Source organism: Mangifera indica, chromosome 19, assembly GCF_011075055.1.
Source record: "Mangifera indica cultivar Alphonso chromosome 19, CATAS_Mindica_2.1, whole genome shotgun sequence".
In the NCBI taxonomy this organism is placed as follows: Eukaryota; Viridiplantae; Streptophyta; class Magnoliopsida; order Sapindales; family Anacardiaceae; genus Mangifera; species Mangifera indica.
This window is the reverse complement of record NC_058155.1, coordinates 7,737,176-7,762,433: the sequence shown is the minus strand read 5'-3', so window position 1 is coordinate 7,762,433 and position 25,258 is coordinate 7,737,176. Positions and strand designations below refer to the sequence as shown.

Below are 25,258 nucleotides of genomic sequence, written 5' to 3'. Positions count from 1 at the left end.
TCTCGGCTCCGGTCAGCGTCTGTTTTATCAACACGAGTTCTGGTCCATCCGATGGTGAAGCATAAAGAACATCTCTAGGCTGTGGTTTATTTTTGATTGTATGAACCAGCCGAAACGCTGGCATTTGTGATGTTTCGGTGGTGGATTCAGGTGATACAGGATCGACGGACGTTGCTTTGATTGGCTTCATCTAATCCGAATTTTTTTTCTTTGTGCAGGTTAATGGAATGCAAGTATGTTGGAACTGAAGATCAAAGAAGGAGCAATTCGTAACGTTGCTTTGATACCATGCCAAAATCTGAGAGAGAGCAGAGTTGGTTCAATATGCGAACCAGAGAAGCTCAAGAGGAGTAAGAAACAATTTCGTTTTTTATTACTTGTATATTTGATCTTTACATGCAATGGCTTTATATACTGTAAATTACAATCTATCTTCGGTAACATAATATTTATACAATCTGCTCATCAATATAAACATGATTTTTAGGGATGTGATAGCTAATTATTTGGGATATGATATGGATTCTGATTTGCTTGATTTCTGGAATATGATTTGCATGATTTCCAGGGATGTGGATGTGATTCTGATTTCCAATATGAGAGAGGAAGAAAGAGATGAATTGAGTTTCATTTTGAGAGTTTCTTGTAAAGTGAGTAAGTTTTGTAGAGTTTTGGGCTTGTGGGCTGATTGGAAGATGAGTCTTTGCGCTTAGTTTGCAAGAGACCAAATAAGAGTTTGTTGGTATCGTTGGGGACTTTGATAGATCAAGATGGTGTCTATAACAACGGATTGTTTGGTTTAGCAATGATGGGTACGGAAATTTGTGAAGCATTGATTTTTCTTAATCAACAAGGATTAATTTTGGGTTTCTTAGGTTTCTATTGCTTTAGTGTTTATGATTTTGGGCTTGTTTATGTTGATTTGAGTGATGTTATAGTGAGAGGAAGGAAGGTTGTTAAAAGTGTTGTGGATGTAGGATGTAGTGGTAGAAGGACTGGAGATAAAGAAACGAAAGTTCTTTTGAGCAATTTGTTGAAAAGCAACGTGTTTCTAAGTGCTGAGCTGTTGTTCAGTTGTTGAAGAAAGAGGGAATTGAGCTAAAATTTGGGGAGAGCAGACATTCAGTTGGCTATGGCTCAGATGTCTGGTTGTTAGCTTATATTCTGCTTGGACTCTTAATTGGAAAAAAACATCAGAATTCAGTGAGTGAAGAGTTGGTTAATAATATATTTTTTGTTAGCACAAAAGCAGATGAAGATAATAGTTTGGGGAGGTACATGGGTTGGATGGAGATAGTAAGTCCTTTGTTGGAAACTAAGATTGGTTCAGAATTTGTGTTTTTTACAGCAGTTGTTTTGTCAATTTTTGAATTTTGTTCTAGGGAATCGTCTTCTTTTGACTGATTTGTGAGGTGCATGAGGAAGCTGATTATTCAGTGTGCATTTGATAAAATGTTTAAATGCAATGAGGCGGTAAAGTTGGAGAATCAAGGTCATTGTCTAGTCCCTGGAGAATTGTGTTGGCTACACAAGGGAAGATTATCAGCAGAGGTGAAACACAGGTTGCTAGATGTGGAGAAGTGCAGTGGCACTGCTATTGATCAAACTAGGGAGACAGGAGTTTCCAAAGATTTAGTTGAAGGGCTAACAGAGGGAAATGTCAAGTTTAAAGATATGCAGAGCCATCTTGATTATGTCACTGGATTAGCAGTTGGAGGTATGGATTTCAGTCAATTCTCTTTCATTGCAAAAATAATGTTATCTCAATTAAAATTCTTCCTGTGTTGCATATTTTAGTTGCTAGGTTGCTTAGAATTGAGAATGTGGTGATATCCTTGGGATAGGCGTCTTTTGTTGTTGTCAATTATTCATTCTATTCAGTTTCCAAACATTTGCACATGCAGTTATTGTGTAGACAATCCTTCATCATGACTATGAAAAGGTGAAGGAAACTCTCCCATCCAAACCACGGAGGAACCTGGCAAGCCTAGTCTTATGAGTCTGAGGTCATTCTCCTCCTTAGTTTTATCTTTATTTATAACCTTCGAAACTGTTTCTAATGCAACACATAAGCTTGATCATCTATGATCAGCCACTCTAGAGCCATCTTTTTTAATGACCACCTTGGAGTGGAAGTTCTTTGATGTTTGATCATGCTTACCTGAGCTAAATATTTTCCTTACCACCCATGTAATGTGCCATTTTATATCAAAATACAGTTGCTCCGGTGAAGGTTTTTTTTTGGTTTTTTTCCCTGTTTTCATCATTACTCTGCCTAGTTGATAACGAGTCTACAGAGCATGACTTCTTGAAGCTCAAGTTGTTGCTACACATTTTATTAAAGAATATTGTTTTGAAGCTTACAGACTTTGGCCACTTTTTTCTGAATGCATGTATATTTCCTGTTATACGGGGGTTCTTGTTTGGCTCATCATTTGATAAATCTGTCCATGTATGGTCATTGCAGTTATGCAATGTGAAATCAACAATCATTGTAAGTGTCCTTAGTGCTATATTTCGTATGAGAACCTCATTCACTGCTTTTAACACCTTTTGTATGAGTATTTATACTTCTTAAGATGAATTTTCTTAAAGAATGGTTTTGTCATGTTGATTATTGTATGATGGAAATAGGCAAAGTAGGCAGGCTAGTTTTGCATGGGAGCATAGCTGTTTTGTACTTTAGGTGGCTGGCATTTATGTGGCTGGTAGCTTGTTCTTGTTTCCAACATATATACATTCAATTTATAAAACATTGAATAATAATGAAAAGTTAGATGAGTTTTCTCCCACTCTCATTCGATATGTCATAACATCACGATTCTTATCTATTTATCATGAATGCATAAATAGATCCACTTCTGTATTTGTAATTTGATTGGTACGATATGACAGAAAGTAAAGTTTTCTCTTCTTTTTTGTTTTTATTTGTTTACTTGGTTGAGGTTTATATTTCTGTTATCTGTTTTCAGCAAATACCTTCAATGTGCAAGACTTTTCTCATGTACATACATTCAAATGTCATGAGCAAGAAGTAATGGCAGTAGTTTGTGTGGATGAAGAACAACCATTTTGCATAAGTGGTGATTATGGAGGCGGTACATTTATATGGAGCACTAGTCTCCCTTTTGGGCAAGAACCAATAAAGAAATGGAATGAACCAAAGGATTTACGTTACAGTGGTATTCATGCCTTGGCTATTTCAGGGAAGTATCAATATACTGGCAGTGGAGATAAGAAAATTAAAGCATGGTCATTACTGGTAATGTTTTTTTCATTGCATGATCTACTCCAATTACAACTTCATCTTTTCCAAATGTTTTGCATAATCTATTTTGTATTGTCTTTTACAGGATGGCATGCTATCATGCACAATGAGTGGTCACAAATCTGTAGTTTCCACACTAGCAGTATGCAGTGGGGTTCTTTATAGCGGGAGTTGTGATCAAAGCATCCGATTGTAGAGTATAGGAAATGTGTACTCTGTGTTGTCTCTTACTGTTGTAGCTCATGAACATGGATCAATAAAGTTGTTGGATTCTTTGAAACATGTTTGATCCAGGTTTGATCTGTTTATGCTTTATGGGCATATGAACAGCTGACACTACATGTAAATAAAACATTTTAAACTTTCAAGGTGGTCCTGTAATAGTCTGTCCAAGTTATTTTGCTCAGCTATGGAGAAAATTTGCATGTGCCAATCTCTGATGGAACATAATTTCTTATTAGCATCATAAAGTATGGAGCTTAGGTGATAGAATCCTATGCAGTGTTTAATAGCATCACGTCTACGAGGATATGAGATTTGGTCATTTAGTTTGATTTCTGCAATTTATGACTTCATAGATGATTAAGATAGAATGCTGGACTTACATTACATGAGTAAATGCTAAGCATTATACATATGCAGTTCACTGAAACATCCTATTTATGCTCTTACATATTGATCTTTGGATTAAGGATTGTCACACGTTGCAGGAATATTAATTAGAACCAAGCATTTAGATAATCAAAATGCAAAAATGTACATTACACCCAAAAAATTATATCTAAAAGTTGCATCACTCTGCAAATGGCAACAAATGTGAGTGTTGTCTTTCAAGGGAGTTTAATTGGTTTTTCATCGAACCTGATTGTGGAATGGAAAATGCCTGGACATTTTACCATGGAAAGTGATCAAGCTCTCATATATATATATATATACATATACATATTTATCAAATTCACAGTTATCCCTCTCTTATTTCTGGGTTGCATGGTGTTAAGGACTGAAAACAATATTATTAATATGTTTGAAAATAAAAGGTATCAACTCTTCTCAAAGTTTCCTTTCCCTATCAGTCAAAGGTTATTAAAAAAAACCCAAATAATAATATTTTGCCGCTTTTTCAATCTAATCACCTCTATTTATTATTCTTATATTCAAATTCAAATATTATCCAAATAATATATTTTATTATAATTTTAAATATTTTATCATAATCAAATGCAAATATTTTCTTTATTAATTAATTAATAATGATATTATAATTATAATCTAATTCTTATGAGAAATTAATTAAAATAAGCAGTAAATTTGTTGTGTAAACTTTTTTCAACAAGAATTCTTAGTTTTTACCTTTTTAAATAAATCATATTTTTCATTCCAAAAAAACCTCTCTTCTAATTTCTCAACTTTTATAGTAGCTTTCACAGCATTAATATCTTATATTTCAGACAATATGCATTAAACTTAATTTTTGTGTAATTAATAATATTTATAGATGAAAAATAGATTAATTTTTTATATAATAATTGATTTTTATATACATTTATACAATTACAAAATGATGGGAAAATGTGTGAAATAATTGAATTTTATATAATAATTGATTTTTATTTCAGACGATACGCATTAAATGGTGCATTTTTTCTGAACTGGTGCGAAAATGTGCGAAAAGGTGCAAAAATTTGGAAAGGGTGCCAGAAGGGTTACGAGTGTGTGAAAAGGTGTGACAATTTGGAAAGGGTGAGTGAAAGGGTGTGGGAACAGATGCAAATGCGTGAAAGGGTGCGGGAAAGGGTGCGGGTGCATGGAAGGGTGCGGCAAATTTGGAAAGGGTGCTTGAAGGGGTGCGAGACCCCTTTATATAAATATAAAAGGGTGTGGGAAATGCAAATATATATATATATATATATATATATATATATATATATATATATATATATATGTAATATAATATATATTTATTATATTCCATGCACCCGCAACCTTTCCAAATTGCCACACCCTTTCACGCACCTTTTCCAAATTTGTCGCATCCTTCCACGCACCCATACCCCTTCACGCACTATTTCCAAATTTGTCGCATCTTTCCATGCACCCACACCCCTTCATGTACCCTTTCCAAATTGTCGCACCCCTTCACACACCCGCAACCCTTCCCACACCCTTTCCAAACTTCCGCACCCTTCTACACACCTACACCCTTTCACGCATCATTTTGCATATTCTTGCATCCGCTCGAAAAAAATGCACGTTTTGAGAAAACGTTTGGTATATCTATCATTTTGTAATTGTATAAATGTATATAAGAATAAATTATTATATAAAAAATTAATCTGTTTTTCATCTGTAGATATTATTCATTACAGAAAAATTAAGTTTAATGCATATCATCTAAAATATAAGAGATTAATGTTGTGAAAACTATTGTAAAAGCTGAGAAATTAGAAGAGGGGTATTTTTGGAATAAAAAATATGATTTGCTTAAAAAAGTAAAATGTAAGAATTCTTGTCGAAAAATGTTTACGCCACAAATTGACTGTCTATTTTAATTAATTTCCCAATTCTTATCCAATTTTAACATTATAAGCCTCTTTAAAACTCACATCGTCTTTAAAGTGGAAAAAATTGGAAAATCTCTTTTATTTTTGTTTTTTGATTTTTTTTTTTCATTCATTTTGAATTTTCTTATGTCTTCCTACCCAATTAAAAAAATGTTACTAACTTTGTCATTAGTTTAATTGTTGCCACTAGTAATCAAAATCAACCCCTTCTTGTTTACTATTGTCATAAACACACTACTATGACATTGTTCATCTCAAGCACTATCGCTTATGTCTCGAATCTTAACCTTGTAATTTTTATCTTGTCAAATTCAACATCATACACCTTCGAGAATACACCAAGAATTTCATAACCAGCCTTAATCTCATTATCTTCCTTATCAACATATCTCTTTTTATAGCTTTCTCCTTAGGCAACAACGATAGTGATTGAATTTTGATCTCACCGTCTTCCTCTGCAATCACCTCCCTCTTCACTATCTCATTCCATGTTTTTCAAACATCCTTTCATTGCCTTAAATCCATCATTTCCATCATTTTAATTATTGCCTTGATCCCACTGTTTTGATAGCAATTTGTTAAGAACCTAACACAATATTATTAATATTAAAAGATAAAAGTGTGGATAACAAAAGATATCAATCAACTCCTCCCAAAGGTTGGAAGCTTCCTATTAGCCAAGGTTTGCCTAAAATACCAAAAGACAATATTCCCTCCCCCTTTCTTCCATCGAACACCTCCATTATAATAATCTAATCTCGTCCGAATCATTATTGTTCGATTATCAAATATTATTCAAATCAATAAAGTATTACCTTAATTAATTATTATCAAAATGATAAAAATAAAGATGAACATGTAAACATGAGAGGGGATATTAGGATGATATTAATTAGAAAAAACAATATAAATTGATATAATTTTTATATAGATTTTATGAAAATTGTTTTAGATTTTAATTTATAAGATAATATTTGACTTAGTTAATTTTTATTGATTTGAATAATATTCCATGTGATAATATTTGGTAATTGAATGATACAAAATTTAGGGTTGTTCATAACCGGTTAACTGAACTGGTTTGTCAATTTTTTGAATTGAACCGAATTTTTTGTTTTAAGAAAATCATAAATCGAACTTGAACCGATTTAAAAATTAACCTATTGTGAACCAAACTAAAAATACTAATTAACTAAACTAAATTTTTGGTTAACCAGTTTTAAACCAAATTTCAAAAAACTATCCCTTTTTTTTTCAGTTTTTTTGAATATATGTTTAATATTTTATTCAATTAGACAAATTAATAACCGAACTGAAAAAATTGTGTTTTTATATTTTTGAATAAGTATCTAAACGGATCTTTTAAATAATTTATTTTTTTATTCGATTTTTGGTTAAAAAATCATTTTGATTCGGTTATTAGATAATTTTGAATACTCTTACTAAGAATTAGGATGAATTAGATTATTATAAAGGAGGGGTTGGATGGAAGAAAGAGGGAGGGAATATTGTTATTGGGTATTTTGAACCGTCTTTGGTTGATTGGAAGTTAAGGCATCTCTATTTGCTTCTTCAATATAATATTGGAGGAATCTTTGGAGAATCCTTTTGTTTCGCCTATTGGTAACACTTTCCATCAGGGAAAAGCCATGTGGAGTGCCAGAAGCATTAGGGGATAGGATAATGCAACTTTTGAATGAATTTGTTAAAAAGTTTGAAGATTCATAAAAAAAATCTGGTGATTTCCTATTTGGTGCAATACATTAAACTTTGTAGAACAAATTACATGGACATTTTTCAGAGATATTAAGAGAATAGAGGGAACAGGAAAGATTATGAAACAGAAACTCATTTCTGCTTTGGAGAAGATTGTGTAGAATATAGATAGTGCTAATATTTACAAGCTCATCTGAATCACACATATGATTTGCATATGTTTGTCTTTCCACATTGGATGGGTAGCCTGTTTTCATAAGATCAACTTAAATTCTGTTTAATTATTTGGGATTCAAGGAAGTATATATACTAAGAAAATGAACGAAAATAAAAAGCAAAGAAAATCTATTTCTTTTGTGTGTCTCTTAATTCACTCAGTTCTTCACTCGGCCCTCAATTCTATCAATCTCCGACTCAACTCTGTCAATCTCTCAATGAACTCTCATGTCAAGCGAAGCTTACTTAATCTATCTGTCAACTTTCCAAATTATTTTGTAAATTATTATATTTATTTCTTCAAATTAATATTAAAATGAACAATACTATGTGTATCCACTTTAGGTTTACAATTATGCACACACTCATATATTTCATTATATTATTGAATGTTATTTTATCTTTAATTCAAAATCATATAACCATGTGATAATATATATAAATGTGTATATATTTCTGTATCCAAAATAGATATACATAGTTTTATTATATCAAAATAGAAGATAACTCAAAAGAATTTAATCTTTTTGATTTTTTTGATAAGAAGGAAAATTAATATTTTGATGAAGAAACATAGTCGCGGCCGCCACCACCACCAATTAAGAAAAAAAAAAAGGCAAAAAAATCAACAGTATAAAAATATTGCAATCAAATAGACGAAAATATTTGGGGTAAATTGGTTCGTCATGCAACGCTCTAACATTGTGTTCACTAGATAGAGATTAGTGTAGGAATTTTCTTCTGCTATAGTTAACAAAATATGAAAGACTATATTATTGATTACATGTCGTTGCAGAAGTGTGATGAATGACGATTAGTTAGCGAACTTGAAAGGCTTGAAAGTCTTGAGGTTAAGAACAAATCCTGCAATAGAGCCTATAGCAGCAGCAATGCTAATAATGAAGCAGGTAAAACTTAGGATTTGGAGCCAAATCCACTTTTTACTCCATTTCTCTATTTCCTTTTTCTTTTCCTTTTCCTTTATGTATATCTCAACAGGAAAGTAGACTGTGAATGGCCAAAACCCCAAGGCTCCAATGAGACCAACCCCATCGTTGAAGGATGGAAGGAGCATTGACATGAAACTGGTTATAGCCACAAAAATTGTCTTCCAAACCAAGCGAGCCAATTTTTGTTGAGAAACTTCATTTTCAATGAATTTGAAGAGGGGTTGGCTGTAAACTTGGTATGCTCCAATGAGGTGAATAACTATGGCTACTTTGGCAATCTCTAGAAGCAAAAATGGTTTATCAAATCCTAAACCAGTGACGAGATTTTCAGGTGATAAGTCTCCAAAAGCAGCGTATCCAAAGCAACCACAGAGCATGTAGATTAAAGTTGTTAATACAACACTTATTACTGATGCCCTCTTCAATGTCTCCCTTTCGATTACTGATGCCCTCTTCAATGTCTCCCTTTCGATTACTGATGCCCTCTTCAATGTCTCCCTTTCGATTACTGATGCCCTCTTCAATGTCTCCCTTTCGATTATTGATGCCTTCTTCAATGTCTCCATTTCGATTACTGATGCCTTCTTCAATGTCTCCCTTTCGGAGGTTGGAGAATTGATCGAGCCCTGTAATCACACAAGTTAATTTAGTTCACTACATAGATTATTTAGGAAAAAAATTTGGTATTGAGATTATATGATGCTAATGGTATAATTATTATTAATCTCAATAAAGTACTTGAAGCCATGCATCAATAATTGAAAGAATTTTATTGACGTCATTAGTTTTGGACAACATGTGTCATGAAAGAAATCCGTGTATATATTAAATTATTTTGATTAAATTTAGAAATTCAATTTTAAATGAGATTCATTAAAGGTTAAAACTTGAAATATGATAAATATGTGCAGAGGTATGCAATATTTTCTTTTTCTTACAGTGTAAAAATCCAAATATACATGCATGGAGCAACACTGTATATACATATTTTGAGTACACAAAATTGGTATACAAATGATATTACAGGATCCATTCCAACCCATTAATCTCATAACCTCTGGAATGGAAACATAGTCATGGGCTTAGAAGGGTGAAATGTATATTGTATTTCTGTTTGAAAGTTTCTACACCATATAATAGCACTTAGTTTAATATCATTTATTATATGGTATAGAAACTTTCAAACAAAAATACAAAATGTATTTTGTCCTTCTAAACCCATGACTGTGTTTCCAGAGGTTATGAGATTAGCGGGTCGGGATAGATCTTGTCATGATATGTCATCATATAATTGAATAATATTTTATTTTTAATTCAAAATAATCTAATTATATGATTTGTATACTTATTTTGTATATTTAAAATGTATAATACATAATTTTATTATACATGCATTTATATACCTTTTTTCTTTCTTTTTTCATAATATTAAAAAAGAAGGGATAAGATATTACATGTATTTCAATCAAGATGATGAAGTAAGAATATGCATATGCGATAACCCCAACTGCATGGAAAGTCCTCCATATCTTTTGGGTCTCAGTAACAGTGCCAATGCTTATACCAGTTGAACTTCCCATGAATTTCCCAGTTACTGGTAAATCAAGGGGAAAAACAAAAAACCCTAGTCAGATGTGCTTAAACTTAAATGAATTTCGACTCAGTTGAAATATGTGACAATATATTGATATAGGAAGCTATATGTAATTACCTGCAACTTTAGCGACACTAAGACCAAGACCAATCATTGAGTAGGCAAAGGATGTGACCGCAGTTACGAATACTGTAATCCGCCTTAATATTTTACATTCATAAATTTGAGAGAAAAACATTTGTATTACTCCAAAAATAACCACACATAAGATGCGGTTCATATGGTAGTCACCACCACTGTGAAACCATTTTGACCATTGGATAGCACTGATTCACAAAAAATTAGCGGACTTATTAGTCATTAGCATATATATATATATATATAAAAGAAAAAGCTATGTTCAAATTCTTATATTTGAAGTTCTTTCCGAAGATACATGCAGAGAAAATTAAAATATAGAACTCACTTCAAGCATGCAGATGATTCTGTAGTGTAGCCAATGGCAACTCCAAAAAGGCTTATGTAATAAACAACTTCACCTATCTTGAACTTAATACGATCTGAGAAAAGTAAAAACATAAAAAATATGATATCAAATGTCATGACTTTGCTTAATATTAACATAAAGTATGTCAATTTGTTAATATATTTACCGAAGTGAAAAAAATTTACCAAGCTTGGATTCGAAAATTTTCATGTAAGTGTCGTAGGCGGCACGTTCCTCAGAAGAAATTGCATCAGCGAAAAGGGTAAAAGTGTAGCAAGTGACAAGAGAGAACAAGAGCATGACAATCGGTCCAAAAATCCATCCAAGCTGAGCTGTGGCCCAAGCCAATGACAAAACTCCAGATCCTATAAGAGCCGTTACTATGTGAGCAGTGGCAGCCCACAGGGCTCCTGGTTAGGAAACATAATATTATTAACAGAAAAAAATATCCTTTTAATGGCTTAAATAAATTTGTCTTAAGAAAGAAAGTTACCAGTTGGCTTGCGGTTTCCAACATCATTGGAAACTTGATTCTGATTAGCAGTTTGGTCACCCATCTTTATAAGTACAACAGAAACACACACAAAAAAAAAAAGAAAGCCTTTTTGAGCAACGACTGTAGTGCTAAATTGTATAATCTCAAAGTCTGTTCAGTAAATGAAATTAAAGACAAGCTTTAAGAAAAGTACCTTATGTATGTCCACCCTTTCTTGTTTGTATATAACGTCTCTCTACAGCTCTGGAAACTCGATCGGCTCTTAAGGAATTAGAAGTGAGTATGACTTCTTTAAATAGAAGCATGGTGAAGGGAAGGGTGGTGTTTTGGAATCTTACTTTCCACGAGCGAAAGGAAATTACGCTAAAGCCTTATGTAATGGTGCATTGATCATCAAATCTGTGTAATTAATTAGATTATAAATTCTAGTACATAGATGGTAATTGGGATAAAAATTTCCACCCTTAAGATTTTGAAGCAGTATTAAAAGCACCGTTTTCTTTAGCTGTTCAATGGAAAATTTATTGTTGACTTGTAATCTGAATTTCTTCAAGTAATTGAGTTTTTTTTTTTTTTCAAAGGTGACGCTCTGTTGTTCTTGATTAATTAATTATTTTCATTTTTTTTCAATGAAATTAACCGGAGTTAATTTAACCAAAAAAAACTATCTACAACTTTGACTGTTAATGTATGCATATGAACAGTATGAATATCGGCAGTTTCCTCAGGATAAAATCTCTGTAAAGTTTAATTGCATGGATACAGTGTTATGAACCCAAGAAATAAAAAACGGTGAATATTGTAGGACTCCGAGAAAGGGAAATAGAACTTAGAGCAAATTTTGCTAAATTTCAAATCATATGATAATTATAACGAATAATTAATATGAAAAAAAAATTAATTATACTTTTAGAATAGTGGGATCAAGTGATTATATATAAACTTATTATTAGTATTAATTTGAGTACTAATGATAATATTTTATGATTAAACTACACAAATTTTCAATCATATATCTATGTATTTAATCAACGTCAAATTCAATATTTATTATCGACTTTCATGCATTGAGGTTATCGAATATCAAATATCAATAGGTGGAGAATTAGACAAACCTTATACCCCTTGGTCAATGTTAAACCATCTTTTAACCTGATCGATTATTAATTATGTGAAATTGATTTTCCTTCCCCATATGCCTCCCAAATGATGATCTTTTGATGAAGGAATAATCGCGATGCCTTGGAAAGGGGGCCTCGCATTTTTTATTATAATTTACTAGATTTTCCCATCAAAGGCCAATAGACTCAATAGCTACACTTTTATCATCATAACTTAGATTATATTTATAAAGTGTATGAGACATTCAACAAAATTGATCATGATAATGCCCACAAACAAGATTTGTTGGACTATACATTTATCCGAATTTTATTAAATTAAAATAATATCAATATTTGCCCACATTCAAAAATTTTTTTAACATTTTCTCACTCAGGCAAACATTAATTATTTTTATTTATTTTGAGAAAACAAAACAATTTTTTTGGGTAAACTATAATTTATTTTAAAGTGGCCACTATTGTTATGAACAACATAGTCTAACAATAACATTTTGTTCAAACAATTCTATCAATATTACTATTAATGATGAACTATGGCAATCCATATGTTTATAATCTACACATGCATCCATTATTACAACCACTAACAACCATACCACATAAATTTGTAATCTGACAATGTGGTAGAAATAACGTCCAAAAGTGATTATAAAATATGTTATTATCTATTGGTCTTCTATATGATTTTTCTTTTAATATGCTTAAATATAAAAGTTAAAGAAATTTATAACTTCTAATGAAACCCTTATGTTTCACCAAGTCTCAAGATATCCAAAGAAACATACTCATACAATTGGCATACTCAAAATAAATCATATTTTTGAGACACATATTATTTAAATACAACTATTATACTCAAAATGAACTATATTCTTGAGTCATGTGTTGCACATATAAATTTTAATATAATTAACCATACAACCGTTATATAAATATAACGGTTATATTTAAAATGAACCATATTCTTGAGACGTGTGTTGCAAATATAAATTTTAATATAACCAACCATACAACTGTTATACTCAGGAAAAATCATATTCTTAAGACACATTTTATATATGTGTGTGTGTGTGTATGTGGAGGTGTTGCAGATCCTTGACTTTCTATAAGTCCATTTTGTATAAGTTGATATATATTTTTTAACATGATTGATGCCATTTTTCATATAAATATTTTGTGCAAGTTAATTTATTTGATGAATTTTTTTGATAGGGAATCAAACCATGTCCGTGCACAAAAATGAGAGATACTTCTACTGCATAAGAGAGAATGATTCTTGCGAAGTAACAGGTCGATGAGTGGAAAGCCACAAGTCATGTTAAGAAAATTTATGCCAATGAATGCGTAGTTGGTTACAAAATGCCTCTCACATTTCACAAGTTTAAGGACAATAAAAGAAAGCGGAATAAAGCCATAAAAACTAATTGGATTATGTATGAATACAGTTCAGAAGCTATAAAAATTTTTATTTTTTAAATATTATTGATTAAATAATATTTTTATAACTAATAAATTTTTTTAAACAGTAACAATTAAGTGTAAGTAATTGAATTTTCTAAAGATAAATAATATGATTTTATTAATGAACAAAACCTCGCGTGGGGATAAGTCTTTTGGCCTAAAACTAATTCATTCATATGTGCATTGAACAAGAAGTTCACTAATTTCGTATTCCTTCCTGTACTTTCGAAAAAAATTTCTCCATTTTTAATTCCCAGCATCACGAACTGGCTAAGCGAAGTAGGTGCTTCGGATATTCTGGCCCCAATGTGAAATGCATTCTCTCGTAGAAAAGGCCAGGAGTGACTCCGATTCTCAAACCTAACATATATACAGCTAATTATATTAATCACAATTTGCTGGGGCATTCACTGACGCGTTTTCCAAGACTAAAGTGCTTTTGAGTCTTCCTTTTCCCAGCCATTGGGTGCCAAAAGATAACGAATTGTATTCTGTCAGATTTGAGTGGTAAAACGCAATCAACTAGGGAATCACATTTGAAATATATAAAGTCAAGAATCTGACATTGTATTTCAGATAATGTAGCTCTCATTATCTATAATGAAATAAGTAAATAATTTCTTTGTAATTACTCTAATGTAACAAGATATAAATATAACTAATGCATTATAAATTATTTGTGAAAAAACAGCAAAGTAGATTAGTGCGCTTTTAAGATGGTGGCAACAATGAAGAATCCATAAAGATACAATTAATTTTTGGACATATTATTTATTTTAGAAATTACAATTCTCAAAGCTTATCCATACCAAAGGTATTATCACTTACCTCCCCTAAAGTTTTTACAAGTTTGTTACACCTATTTACTATGAAGCAAACAGCATAGATCTCTCTTCACGTTTGAATAATTTATAGTCTTCACCACCAAGAGGTTTCGACTGCCATATTTATACCCAAAAAAAAAGTCAAAAAGCTTTTTCTATGCATATTAACGAAAAACGTTTTTTAGCTTGAAAACCTGAAAAAGATGCTTAAAAGGTTGAATACACAATTGAACAGTAAAAACGACTGAGATTTTTTTCTTTTTTGTAGCAAAATGTTGACAACTATAACATTACTATTAACTTTTACCAAATAAAGTGTAATATTATATACACACTTTTAAGTATATAGATTATTATATAATTAAATATTAAAATATTTATAAAATACACCCCATTAAAAAATTTTGGTTTTGTACAAGTGAAACCTGTGGGGGTTGATTGTAAGACGATATTGCAGAGAGTTATTAAATTTTTCAAAACAATCCCCCTCCTACAAGTCAAGCCTAACATTGGATTAAAATAAACAAATTATATAGATAGTGGTGCATGTCTGGTGGATTTTCCACCACATGCAGCAAAGTTTGAAAATTGGGTAGGAATACAAGAAGAAGATGAAATTTAGACGATAAAGGGGGCAGTGAATTTGGCTATATACAGACCCCTCACCTTCATTTGTACATACGCATTTTCCTTCATCCGAATTTTGCAACTCTCTTTCTCTCCCCTCATCTCAATTCTTTTACTTAAATAATATTGTCTTTCTCTCCATTATTCCTTAATCTCTTTATTTTTCCACAGTTGCTTAATTAAATTTATATTACGTTATCAATATAATTCACTCAAATATATCATAATCTTTTAATTACAACATTATATTTTTTGCATATTGTAAATACAAATATCCCAGTTATTTTTTAATTTATGTTATTTTTCTATTTAATTTTTTATTTATAATTATATCATATTTGCAACTTAAAGTTTACAAAATTATAAATCTAGATCTAGAGTCCTAAAACTCTTGAATCTAGACCTGAAGTCTGGAATATCATAAATCTAAACCTAAAGTTTTGAATATCATGAATTTGAATCTGAAATCTTTTATAACCTGAAGTTTACAAAATCATAAATTTGAGTCTGAAGTCATGAATCTCATTTGTAATATGAAGTTTACAAAAACATAAATCGGCGCTATAAGTTCTGAATATTATTTAAATATTTATATTTATTATTATTATAATAATTGTATAATATTTATTTTTATTATAATAATTATATCCGATTTGTAATATGAAGTTTGTAAAATCGTGAAAATATATATATATATATATGGCCCGAAGTCCCAGGTTTCATCAAAGTCTTTATTTTATAATAATTATATCATCTTTGTAACATGAAGTTTGCATAAATTATAAAAAACATGGACTTGAAGTCTAAAATATAATCAGAATATATATTATAATATTTCGAATACTAATTACAAAATCAGAAGTTTTGTAAATATGAGATAATATATGAACTTGCAATGTCCACAAATTGTTCCCATTATTTCTCTTATAAAATCAGTTATTTTGTAAATATGAGATAATATTTAAATTTAAAGTTTCAAAGATTAACTCATATATATTATCTACAAAACCAAAAGTTTTGTAAATATGACAATATTTATACTTGAAATTCCTAAAATTGGATGGATAATATTAAATAGGTTTTTCACAACTCTCCACCATAAATATATGAGCCTTGAAAAATTAATTAAATAAATGTCTCATAATGACAAATACAAAGCTATTATTTTTTGGTATCACATCCCAGAAGGATTGTAAGCCGAATATATGGATATAAAGATAAATTCATTAAATTTGTGAAGAAATTTAAAAGATAAATTTGAACATCAGATTCAATAATACTCCAAATGACTTTGTAATTTAGTACAACTCTGCGATATTCAACACTTTTCCCTAATTGAGATAATATGGAAGATAAAATATTATTCAACTTTTATTTTATGCTCCCATAGTAGCAATATCGGAAAAAGAAATTTTGAATTAATATTTTCTCGTTAAAAACCATTAAATTGACCCCACAAGTATTACAATGTGCCCTGAAATGAACGCAATTACCAGGAGTAGTTATCATGGGTGTGAGCTCATGGATAAATAATTTTCAATCTGAAGATGGTGATAGTAGAAAATTTTAGTCATACCACCAAAAGTGGGCTAAGACTGAAACGAAAAATAATGTAGAGTAAACCACAAAATAATAGACATAGTCATAAATGCCTTTGGTTATGTACATGTAGTACACACAAACATTGGGTAGATCTATATTAATTTTTTAATGGTTTAGATCCTGTCGATCTAACGAATCTTGATGTTTCAAAATTTTTTTCAAGAATAAAATATGGGTCACTTGAATAATGACATAAATGTCTAAGATTTTTATAATTAAAATATATCATATATAATTATTTCAGTGTCATGAATATTATTTTGTGTTTTATTATTATGTTCTTCTTTCTTTCAATATTTTGTGTATGTTATGACTAACATAATTTTTAAATGAAAGGCAATAGACTTCAAAATTAAAGCATTGACTTCAAATGCTAATGAGGGAGACAAGTGTTTGGTGGATAATGCAATAACACACAATTCTCAAGGAAAAGAAAATTTTCTTAACTTTAATATTGATTGAAGCTAAAGTAAACATTATATTAGGATCAATAAATATGATTAAAGACTCTAAAAGAGTCATAATTTTATTGAAAAATGAGACCAAATTAAGCATCAATGATGCATTATATTTAAGTAGATCCAAAAGAAATCTACTTAGTTTTAAAGATATAAGAAAGTATGGTCTTGACCTACAAATCGAACACAATTCAAATTGAATACTTATCCATCAATTAACATATGTTGAAAAATTATTAAAACACTTTAATATAGATAAGACTCATCCTTTAAGTACCCCAATAGTTGTTCGGTCTCTCAATCCAAAAAATGATGCATTTCGTCCTAAAAAAGAATATGAAAAAAAACTTGGTCTTGAAGTGTCGTATCTCAATGTCATTGGAGCACTATTATATTTGGCCTAATGCACTAGACCGGATATATCTTTCACAGTTAATTTATTGGCTTGATTTAGCTCTGCACCAACCCATCGCCACTAGAATAGAATCAAATATATACTTCGTTACTTATGTGTGACTAGAGATTTGAGATTATTCTATTCTTTCAAATCCTCTAAAAATCTTAGTTTGATTGGATATGTAGATGTTGGTTATCTTTCTGATCTCTATAAGGTCTATTCACAGACAAGATATGCTTTTACTTATAATAACACAACAATATCCTAACGCTCTACCAAATAAACTTTGGTTGTAACGTCTTCAAATCATTTAAAAATTCTAGCTCTCTATAAAGTTAGCCGAAAATGCATATGGTTATGGTCTATCATCCATCATATCCAAAATACATGCAATCTTTCTTTTATAATAGACATTTCTTCCATATTATATTAAAACAATGTAACATGTATTGCCCAAATTAGATGTGGATACATCAAAGAAGACAGAACCAAACATATCTCACTAAAGTTCTTTTACACTTATGAGCTCTAGCAGAACAGAAAAATTGATGTCAAACAAATACGATCCAGTGAGAATCTTGTAGATTTGTTCATCAAGACATTATTGATATCAATATTTGAAAAAGTTAGTGTATAACATCGGTATATGGCGGATCAATAAGCAACCAAATTAATTTCACTACAAAGAGGGGGAGCATTCATCTGGGAGAGCAAATTTTTTAAGTTTATCACATTAGACAAAAGATGCAGTTTTATCCCGTTGGATTTTCCTAGTAAGATTTTAATGAGATAGTTTAAGCATGTCAAACACCAACTTACAAGACATTAAATAATTATATTTATTTGCTTTGGTTTTTATCCTACTAGGTTTTTCCTTAACAAATTAATATAATTATCTGTAAGTAATGGAAATCTAAGAGAGAGTGTTGCATGATTGATGGATTTTCCACCACATACAGCAAAGTTTGAAAATTGGGTGGGAACACAAGAAGAAGATGAAATTTAGTCAATAAAGGGGCCAGTGAATTTTGCTATATAAAGACCCCTCACCTTCATTTGTATATACGCATTTTCCTTCATCCGAATTTTGCAACTCTCTCTCTCCTCTCATCTCAATTCTTTTACTTAGATAATATTGTCTTTCTCTCCATTATTCCTTAATTTCTTTACTTTTTCATAGTTGCTTAATTAAATTTATAACAGATAGATATATAATGTAACACACCGATGTTATCTTTTAGATATTGAAGGGTGAAAATATGTTTATGGGTAAAACTTTTGGCAGAAAAATGTAATTTATTCTTAAATATTATAATAAACATTTTAATGTTTGATATAACAAAGAAAATATATAGGGAAATGGCAGGGCATACAATTGAGTTAATACTGATGTTTAGGTACTTCATTAACATTGTGGTTACCTTTTGCAATGGTATATTTGGCGTTATCTTTTCCTTCTTCATATCTGAGTACAGTTTGGGTATATTCTTTCTTTGAATAGCATGATGTGTATAAATAATGGGTATAAATTTATATACAAACAATTACATATCATAATATAATCAGATATTGTTTTATTTTAAATTTAAAATCATTTAATCACTTAATGATATATCATCATTTATACACAAATTTATACCCGTTATTTATTGTATTCATTAAGTCCGTGCCTTGTGCTAACTTGTCAATTCGTGATTTACAAGCTAAGTATAAGATCTTTAGAGGTATATGAAAGTTCAGAGACGTTCATTTGCTAGAGCTCCTCTTAACAAATTATTCACAATCATGAATCTACCCGTATAGTTCAATAAAAAATGATCTCACAACAAAGATCGATTCTTACTTATCCAAAAAATAAATAAATAAATAACAAAGATAGAATCTTTGAAGCACGATAGGGAAACATACTTTGTAGGTGGTATGATTCGAGGATGGAATATTGACATATTTAATTGGGCAAAGGGGCATAACGTGGGAATATGCCACTACATTCCATAATAGATGCTGTCCGTAACAGCTCCAATTTTATTTTCTTGTTTTGTTCATTTAAAATATTTTATTAAAAAAAATGTCACGGCAAGCATTAATTTATATATTAAATTAAATATGATGTCCCGTATAAGTGGTATTATTTATTTTCTAATATAAAATTATCACTCACATAATAATATCTCATTATTAATCTACATATTAATATTTTTAGTGCATATAATTCTATTACTAATATTGTTAGTATGCTTGAATTTATCAAGAAATTAGAAGAGATTTTTTTCTTTTTATATCAATCTTCTTATATAATATGCATACATATATATATATATACACACACACACACTATTAGATTTTTAGTTAAAAAAATAGCAATCAAATGTTAATTAATTTTTATTTGTTATAAATTTTTAAAAAAAAATTTACACTCTCACCTTTTTTTTTTACTTTTTTTATGGTGAAATATAATGTGTCACAAATAATAGATGTTGACATCACAAGGATTAAGATTCTCAAAAGATGCATATCCATAATTTTATTATTATAAAATATTAAAGTAATTGTGCTTAGCCGGATGAATACAATTACTTTAATATTTTATAATAATAAATTTATGGATATGCATCTTTTGAGAATCTTAAAAATTTGTCACGTGTTAAGCTTTAACCCTTGTGATGTCAATATCTACTATTTGTGACACATTATATTTTACCATAAAAAAAGTTTTAAAAAAGGTGAAAGTGTAAATGTATTTTTTTTTTAATTTATAACAAATAAAAATTAATAAACATTTTATTGCTATTTTTTTTACTAAAAATCTAATAGCCCATCTTCATTCTCTGACCAGTCTTACCCTGCACCTTGAATCTACAGTGAAATCCAAACAGCTACTTAACTTTCTTTCTTCCCTTAGCTTATTTCATCCCCCGTGCAACCACCCCCACCATGAGCCCACAAAACCACTACCCTCCTTGCGACTTTTCCCATTGTCACAGGATTCCCACTGTGCAATGCCGTATTGCCATTGTCAGCAAAATTCAAAAAGTGAAAAATTAGAAACAAAGGGATATTCATAATTGATGTTAAGAGATAAGTAAATCTGCTTACTAGTTTGTTTTACGCGGGGAGGATTTATCTTCTAACAATTCCATCTTGGGCAACATCAGTTTTTAGGTGGCAGCCCCTGAACGTTTGGCAGTTTAACACCTTAACACTTAGAAGACGTTTAGTTTAAGTAATATTTTATTATCAAAATAAAAAGATTATCTTGAAGATAGATTACTTATAAAATTATTGGGTATACATGATTACTATATTTGATAAAATTTGATAGGTATAAATAATTATTATGTTTGATTCAAGATAATAAAAGAATACTAGTGAATTATTTTACTTAAATACCTTGAATATAATTATTTTTAAATATTTTTTATATTTAAATAATTAGTAATAGAAAATTATCGTAATCTTTTATTACTGACAAACCAAACAAGATAATGTAGGTAATAAACGATAGATTACCAAGATAATCTTTAAATCTCTGGAATCAAATGACCCTTTAATACAAACATATAGACAACTCATGCTACGTGTAAATACAACTCACACAGACAAGTATATCTTAGATATGTGTACTTCAGATAAGAAAATGCTCAAGTTATTCAATGGTTGATTGGAACATCCTTGGTCCAATAACACGGCCCACTGTCAAGATATTGTCCACTTTGGACACACAGTCCATCATGGGTTTGCTTCTGGACTTTGCAACCCAAAACGCGTCTTGACAGTTAAGGAGCTCACAGGCTATTTAACCAATCAAACTCTCTCACCACTAACCAATGTGGGATACATAGACAGACTCAGCATCTCTCCTATGCTTTGTCGATGTGGGATTTGCCTAAGGGTATCACATATACCCCCCCTTACGGGACTCAGCGTCCTCGCTAAGGTTTGCCCTACCATCGTTCAAAAGGACACGCAGAGCTGCTCTGATACCAATTGTAACATTCCTAGTCCAATAACCCGGCCCACTGTCAAGATATTGTCCACTTTGGACACACAGTCCATCATGGGTTTGCTTCTGGGCTTTGCAACCCAAAACGTGTCTTGACAGTTAAGGAGCTCACAGGCTATTTAACCAATCAAACTCTCCCACCACTAACCAATGTGGGATACATAGACAGACCCAACATCTCTCCCGTGCTTTGTCGATGTGAGATTCGCCTAAGGGTATCACATTGATCATATGTCAACCATTAAGCAAGATATTCAAATTAATTGTTGGAGTGACTAATTAGGCATAATCATCACCTTTTCTACTATAAATTAGTTGTATCGGATTTATTGTAACGGAGAGATACTATTTAGGTGGCACAATAAATACAAAGTGATTGAGTTATATTATAAAAAAAATAGCTTTTAACAAAAGGAAAAATCGTCATTAAAAATCAATTTTCCATTGTTAAAGAGTTTTATTGACGAAAAAAATTTTATTGTCATCTATTATTATAGTCTCCATTGTTAAAAGTATTGATGACAAGAAGAAAAATTTCATTATTAATAAAAATAACGAGGACTGTGAGCTCATTATTAAAAATAATAATAATAACGAATATTTTCATCACTAAAATAATGCTTTTTATTGTTGAATTTTTCGTTATTATAATAATATTTATTACTCATCAAATATAATATCAACGATGAATATTTTCGTAATTATAATAATATTTACTTATTACTATATATAATATCAATAATAAATATTTTTATTGTTATAAATATATTTATTCATCATTAAACATAATATTATAAATATTTCCATTATTATAAGTGAATTTTGTGAAATATATTATTAATGGTTGTAATGAATTATTTCTTTTTATTTTTTGGATGTGGACTTCGATTTTTCGATTATGCCGTTTTATCTATTTACTCCCTATTTTGAAATTAAAACTACTTTTTTTTTTTAATACAAATATCAAAAGTGGATGGATTTGATTAAAAAAAAACAATTAATAGATCCTTTAAGATTTGATTGGGTTTATCCCCACCCAAATCAAATCGTAAACTATAAATCATTTTTCCCATTATCTCAAGAAATTGATTTACAAAAAAAAGAAAAAAAGCTTTGACTGAGAAAATTGATAAAAAAATAATATTATTAATGCAATAACTACGAATTTGTTATTTTTTTACGAGAAATTTAAAATTTTATTATCAAAAATATAAATTTATTTAGTTTTAATAAGAATATAAATAATTAATCATTAAAATTATAAAAATAATTATTATAACGGTAGAATATTTATACTATCATTAATTTTTTCTTGCTAAAGGTTTTTGTTTTTTTATTAACGGTTAGACAACATAATTGTATTTAATGCAAGGTAGTGATGTTTTTGTAACACTGCTTTCTAGCTAATTACCCTATGAAGAGAATTCATATCCAAAATAGATGTCACTACTTAGACTTATATAACAAGCTTGAATTTCAAACTTAACAAGCAGAATAAATCATAACTTTGAACATATTTCATCACTAAATAGTCAACACATTGCGTGCAAAAGATTTTCCTCAACATCCACATATAAAATAGTCTAACATGTATTGTGCAAAGTAAAACAACAATAATACATATGAGAGTCACATACATGACAATCCCCTCATGGTCCTCAGTTGATCCATGTCTCCACAGTTTCTGCTTATCAGTTACAAGCAAAAATTGTAAATACATTATGGCATCGAAATAGCAAAGAACGCACAAAATAGTATTTTTGAAATTTTAGCATACACACGATATTCGATCATAAGCACAAGATGATCCATTTATGGCATATATTATGCAATATCATATTATGAAATGAAAATATCATAGGGGGTTTTGAACAACTTACTCTTTTTGGCAGCTCATTCATCTTTATCTACCATGACCATGTATGTATCGCTTTCATTTCAACGTACACGAATGAGGCGATGGATGAACTCTTGGGATTGCTCAAACCCTTTAGAGAATGAAACAACATGAAAGTGTATATAAAAATTCCAAAAAATGTTTAAAAGTTGTTAAACGATTGGTTTATATAGAAAATGATAATCAACTGTCATTCGTTGGTTAGACCGTTGATACGAATCATATCATATCGCAATATTATCTTATATTTGTGATTTTTTTATCTTTGGGATATGTAATAAAATTATCAGATATATAAGGTCAACTCAAGATAATAAAAATCTGTTCACTCATCTTACATGGTCGTTCAAGTCTCATCTTAAACAATCTTAAAATTCACTTACATTAGCTCATTATAACTTAACTTTAGCTTACATGTAGGAAAACTTCCTGTGATTGGCATGCGAGAGCGGTCAATGTTACATGAAAGATTTACTTAACTCAAATCGTACAAAAAATTTTCACTTTAAATATATTTTAGGTTCCAAAATCATATGTTGATATCAACCTATATGATTCCCCTCCCTAGACGATAACCCTTCAGAGAAAATGCACATCCAAAAAAGTGTCACTCACTAAGACTCACATCTAGCATACATATACTTAATCTTTACATAAGCAAAATAAATAAAACTTCAAATCACATTACTTAATAACCATAATAAAACCAATATTCAAATCACATAACCAAAGCATGCAAAAGATGTTCATAATTTCAAGCATATAATCCAATAGTACGGTGTGGAAATCATAATAATAAAAATAATAACAAATCACAAACATCCTCTCATGCATGCCTCCTCATTGACTTGTTACTCTGCAAACATGACTCACTTATTACCTAGAAAACATAAAAAGAAAGGAACGAATATGATCAACTAGGTACTTTCAATTCACTTTTCTTAATATTTCTTTTATCTTTAAACTTTACTTATCTCATCTCATAACCTTGTCACCCTATTTATGATTACATGAGATGCAATGCATGATGAAAACATTATAAAACTCATGAAAGCATTTCTTAACTATGTTTGATAAAAAAAATCATGTCTCAGTAACAGTGTCAATGCTAATACCAGTTGAACTTCCCATGAATTTCCCAGTTATTGGTAATTAAAGATTAAAAAAAACCCTAGTTAGCTGTGCTTGAACTAGAAATGAATTCCAACTTAGTTGAAATCAGTAACAATATATTAATTAATATATAAAGCTATATGTAATTACCTGCAACTTTAGCAACATTAAGACCAAGACCAATCATTGAGTAAGGGATGTGACCGCGGTTACCATTACTGTAACCCACCATAATTTTCCAAATTCATAAATTTGAGAGAAAAAAAATTGTATTACACCAAAAAAAACCACACATAGGTTGCGATTCATATGATAGTCACCACCACTGTGAAACCACTTTGACCATTGGATTCCACTTATTCACAAAAAAACAGTAGACTTATTTGTCATAACCAAATAACTACAAGAATTGTCATATACAAATATATATTCGAATTCTCATATCCAAAGTTCTTTCCAAAGAG

At 30.2% G+C, this 25,258-nt stretch overlaps 2 protein-coding genes across 2 annotated transcripts; one reads left to right on the top strand and one right to left on the bottom strand.

The window, feature by feature from the left end:
* On the top strand, nt 1-3,701 carry LOC123203358 (myosin heavy chain kinase B-like). Its single transcript, XM_044619699.1, has 4 exons — nt 1-350; nt 569-1,717; nt 2,973-3,262; nt 3,354-3,701. Exons 2-4 carry the CDS (start codon nt 1,417-1,419, stop codon nt 3,462-3,464), a joined length of 702 nt encoding a protein of 233 aa, XP_044475634.1. The 5' UTR covers nt 1-350; nt 569-1,416; the 3' UTR covers nt 3,465-3,701.
* Nucleotides 3,702-8,575: 4,874 nt separating this feature from the next.
* On the bottom strand, nt 8,576-11,349 carry LOC123202881 (amino acid permease 3-like). The gene is made up of 7 exons (XM_044619033.1): nt 11,286-11,349; nt 10,978-11,202; nt 10,772-10,865; nt 10,423-10,631; nt 10,166-10,305; nt 9,287-9,337; nt 8,576-9,130 (listed from the first exon to the last, which is right to left on the bottom strand). The coding sequence occupies exons 1-7, from the start codon at nt 11,347-11,349 to the stop codon at nt 8,576-8,578; spliced, it is 1,338 nt and encodes a 445-aa protein (XP_044474968.1).
* Between the last annotated feature and the right edge of the window lie 13,909 nt (nt 11,350-25,258).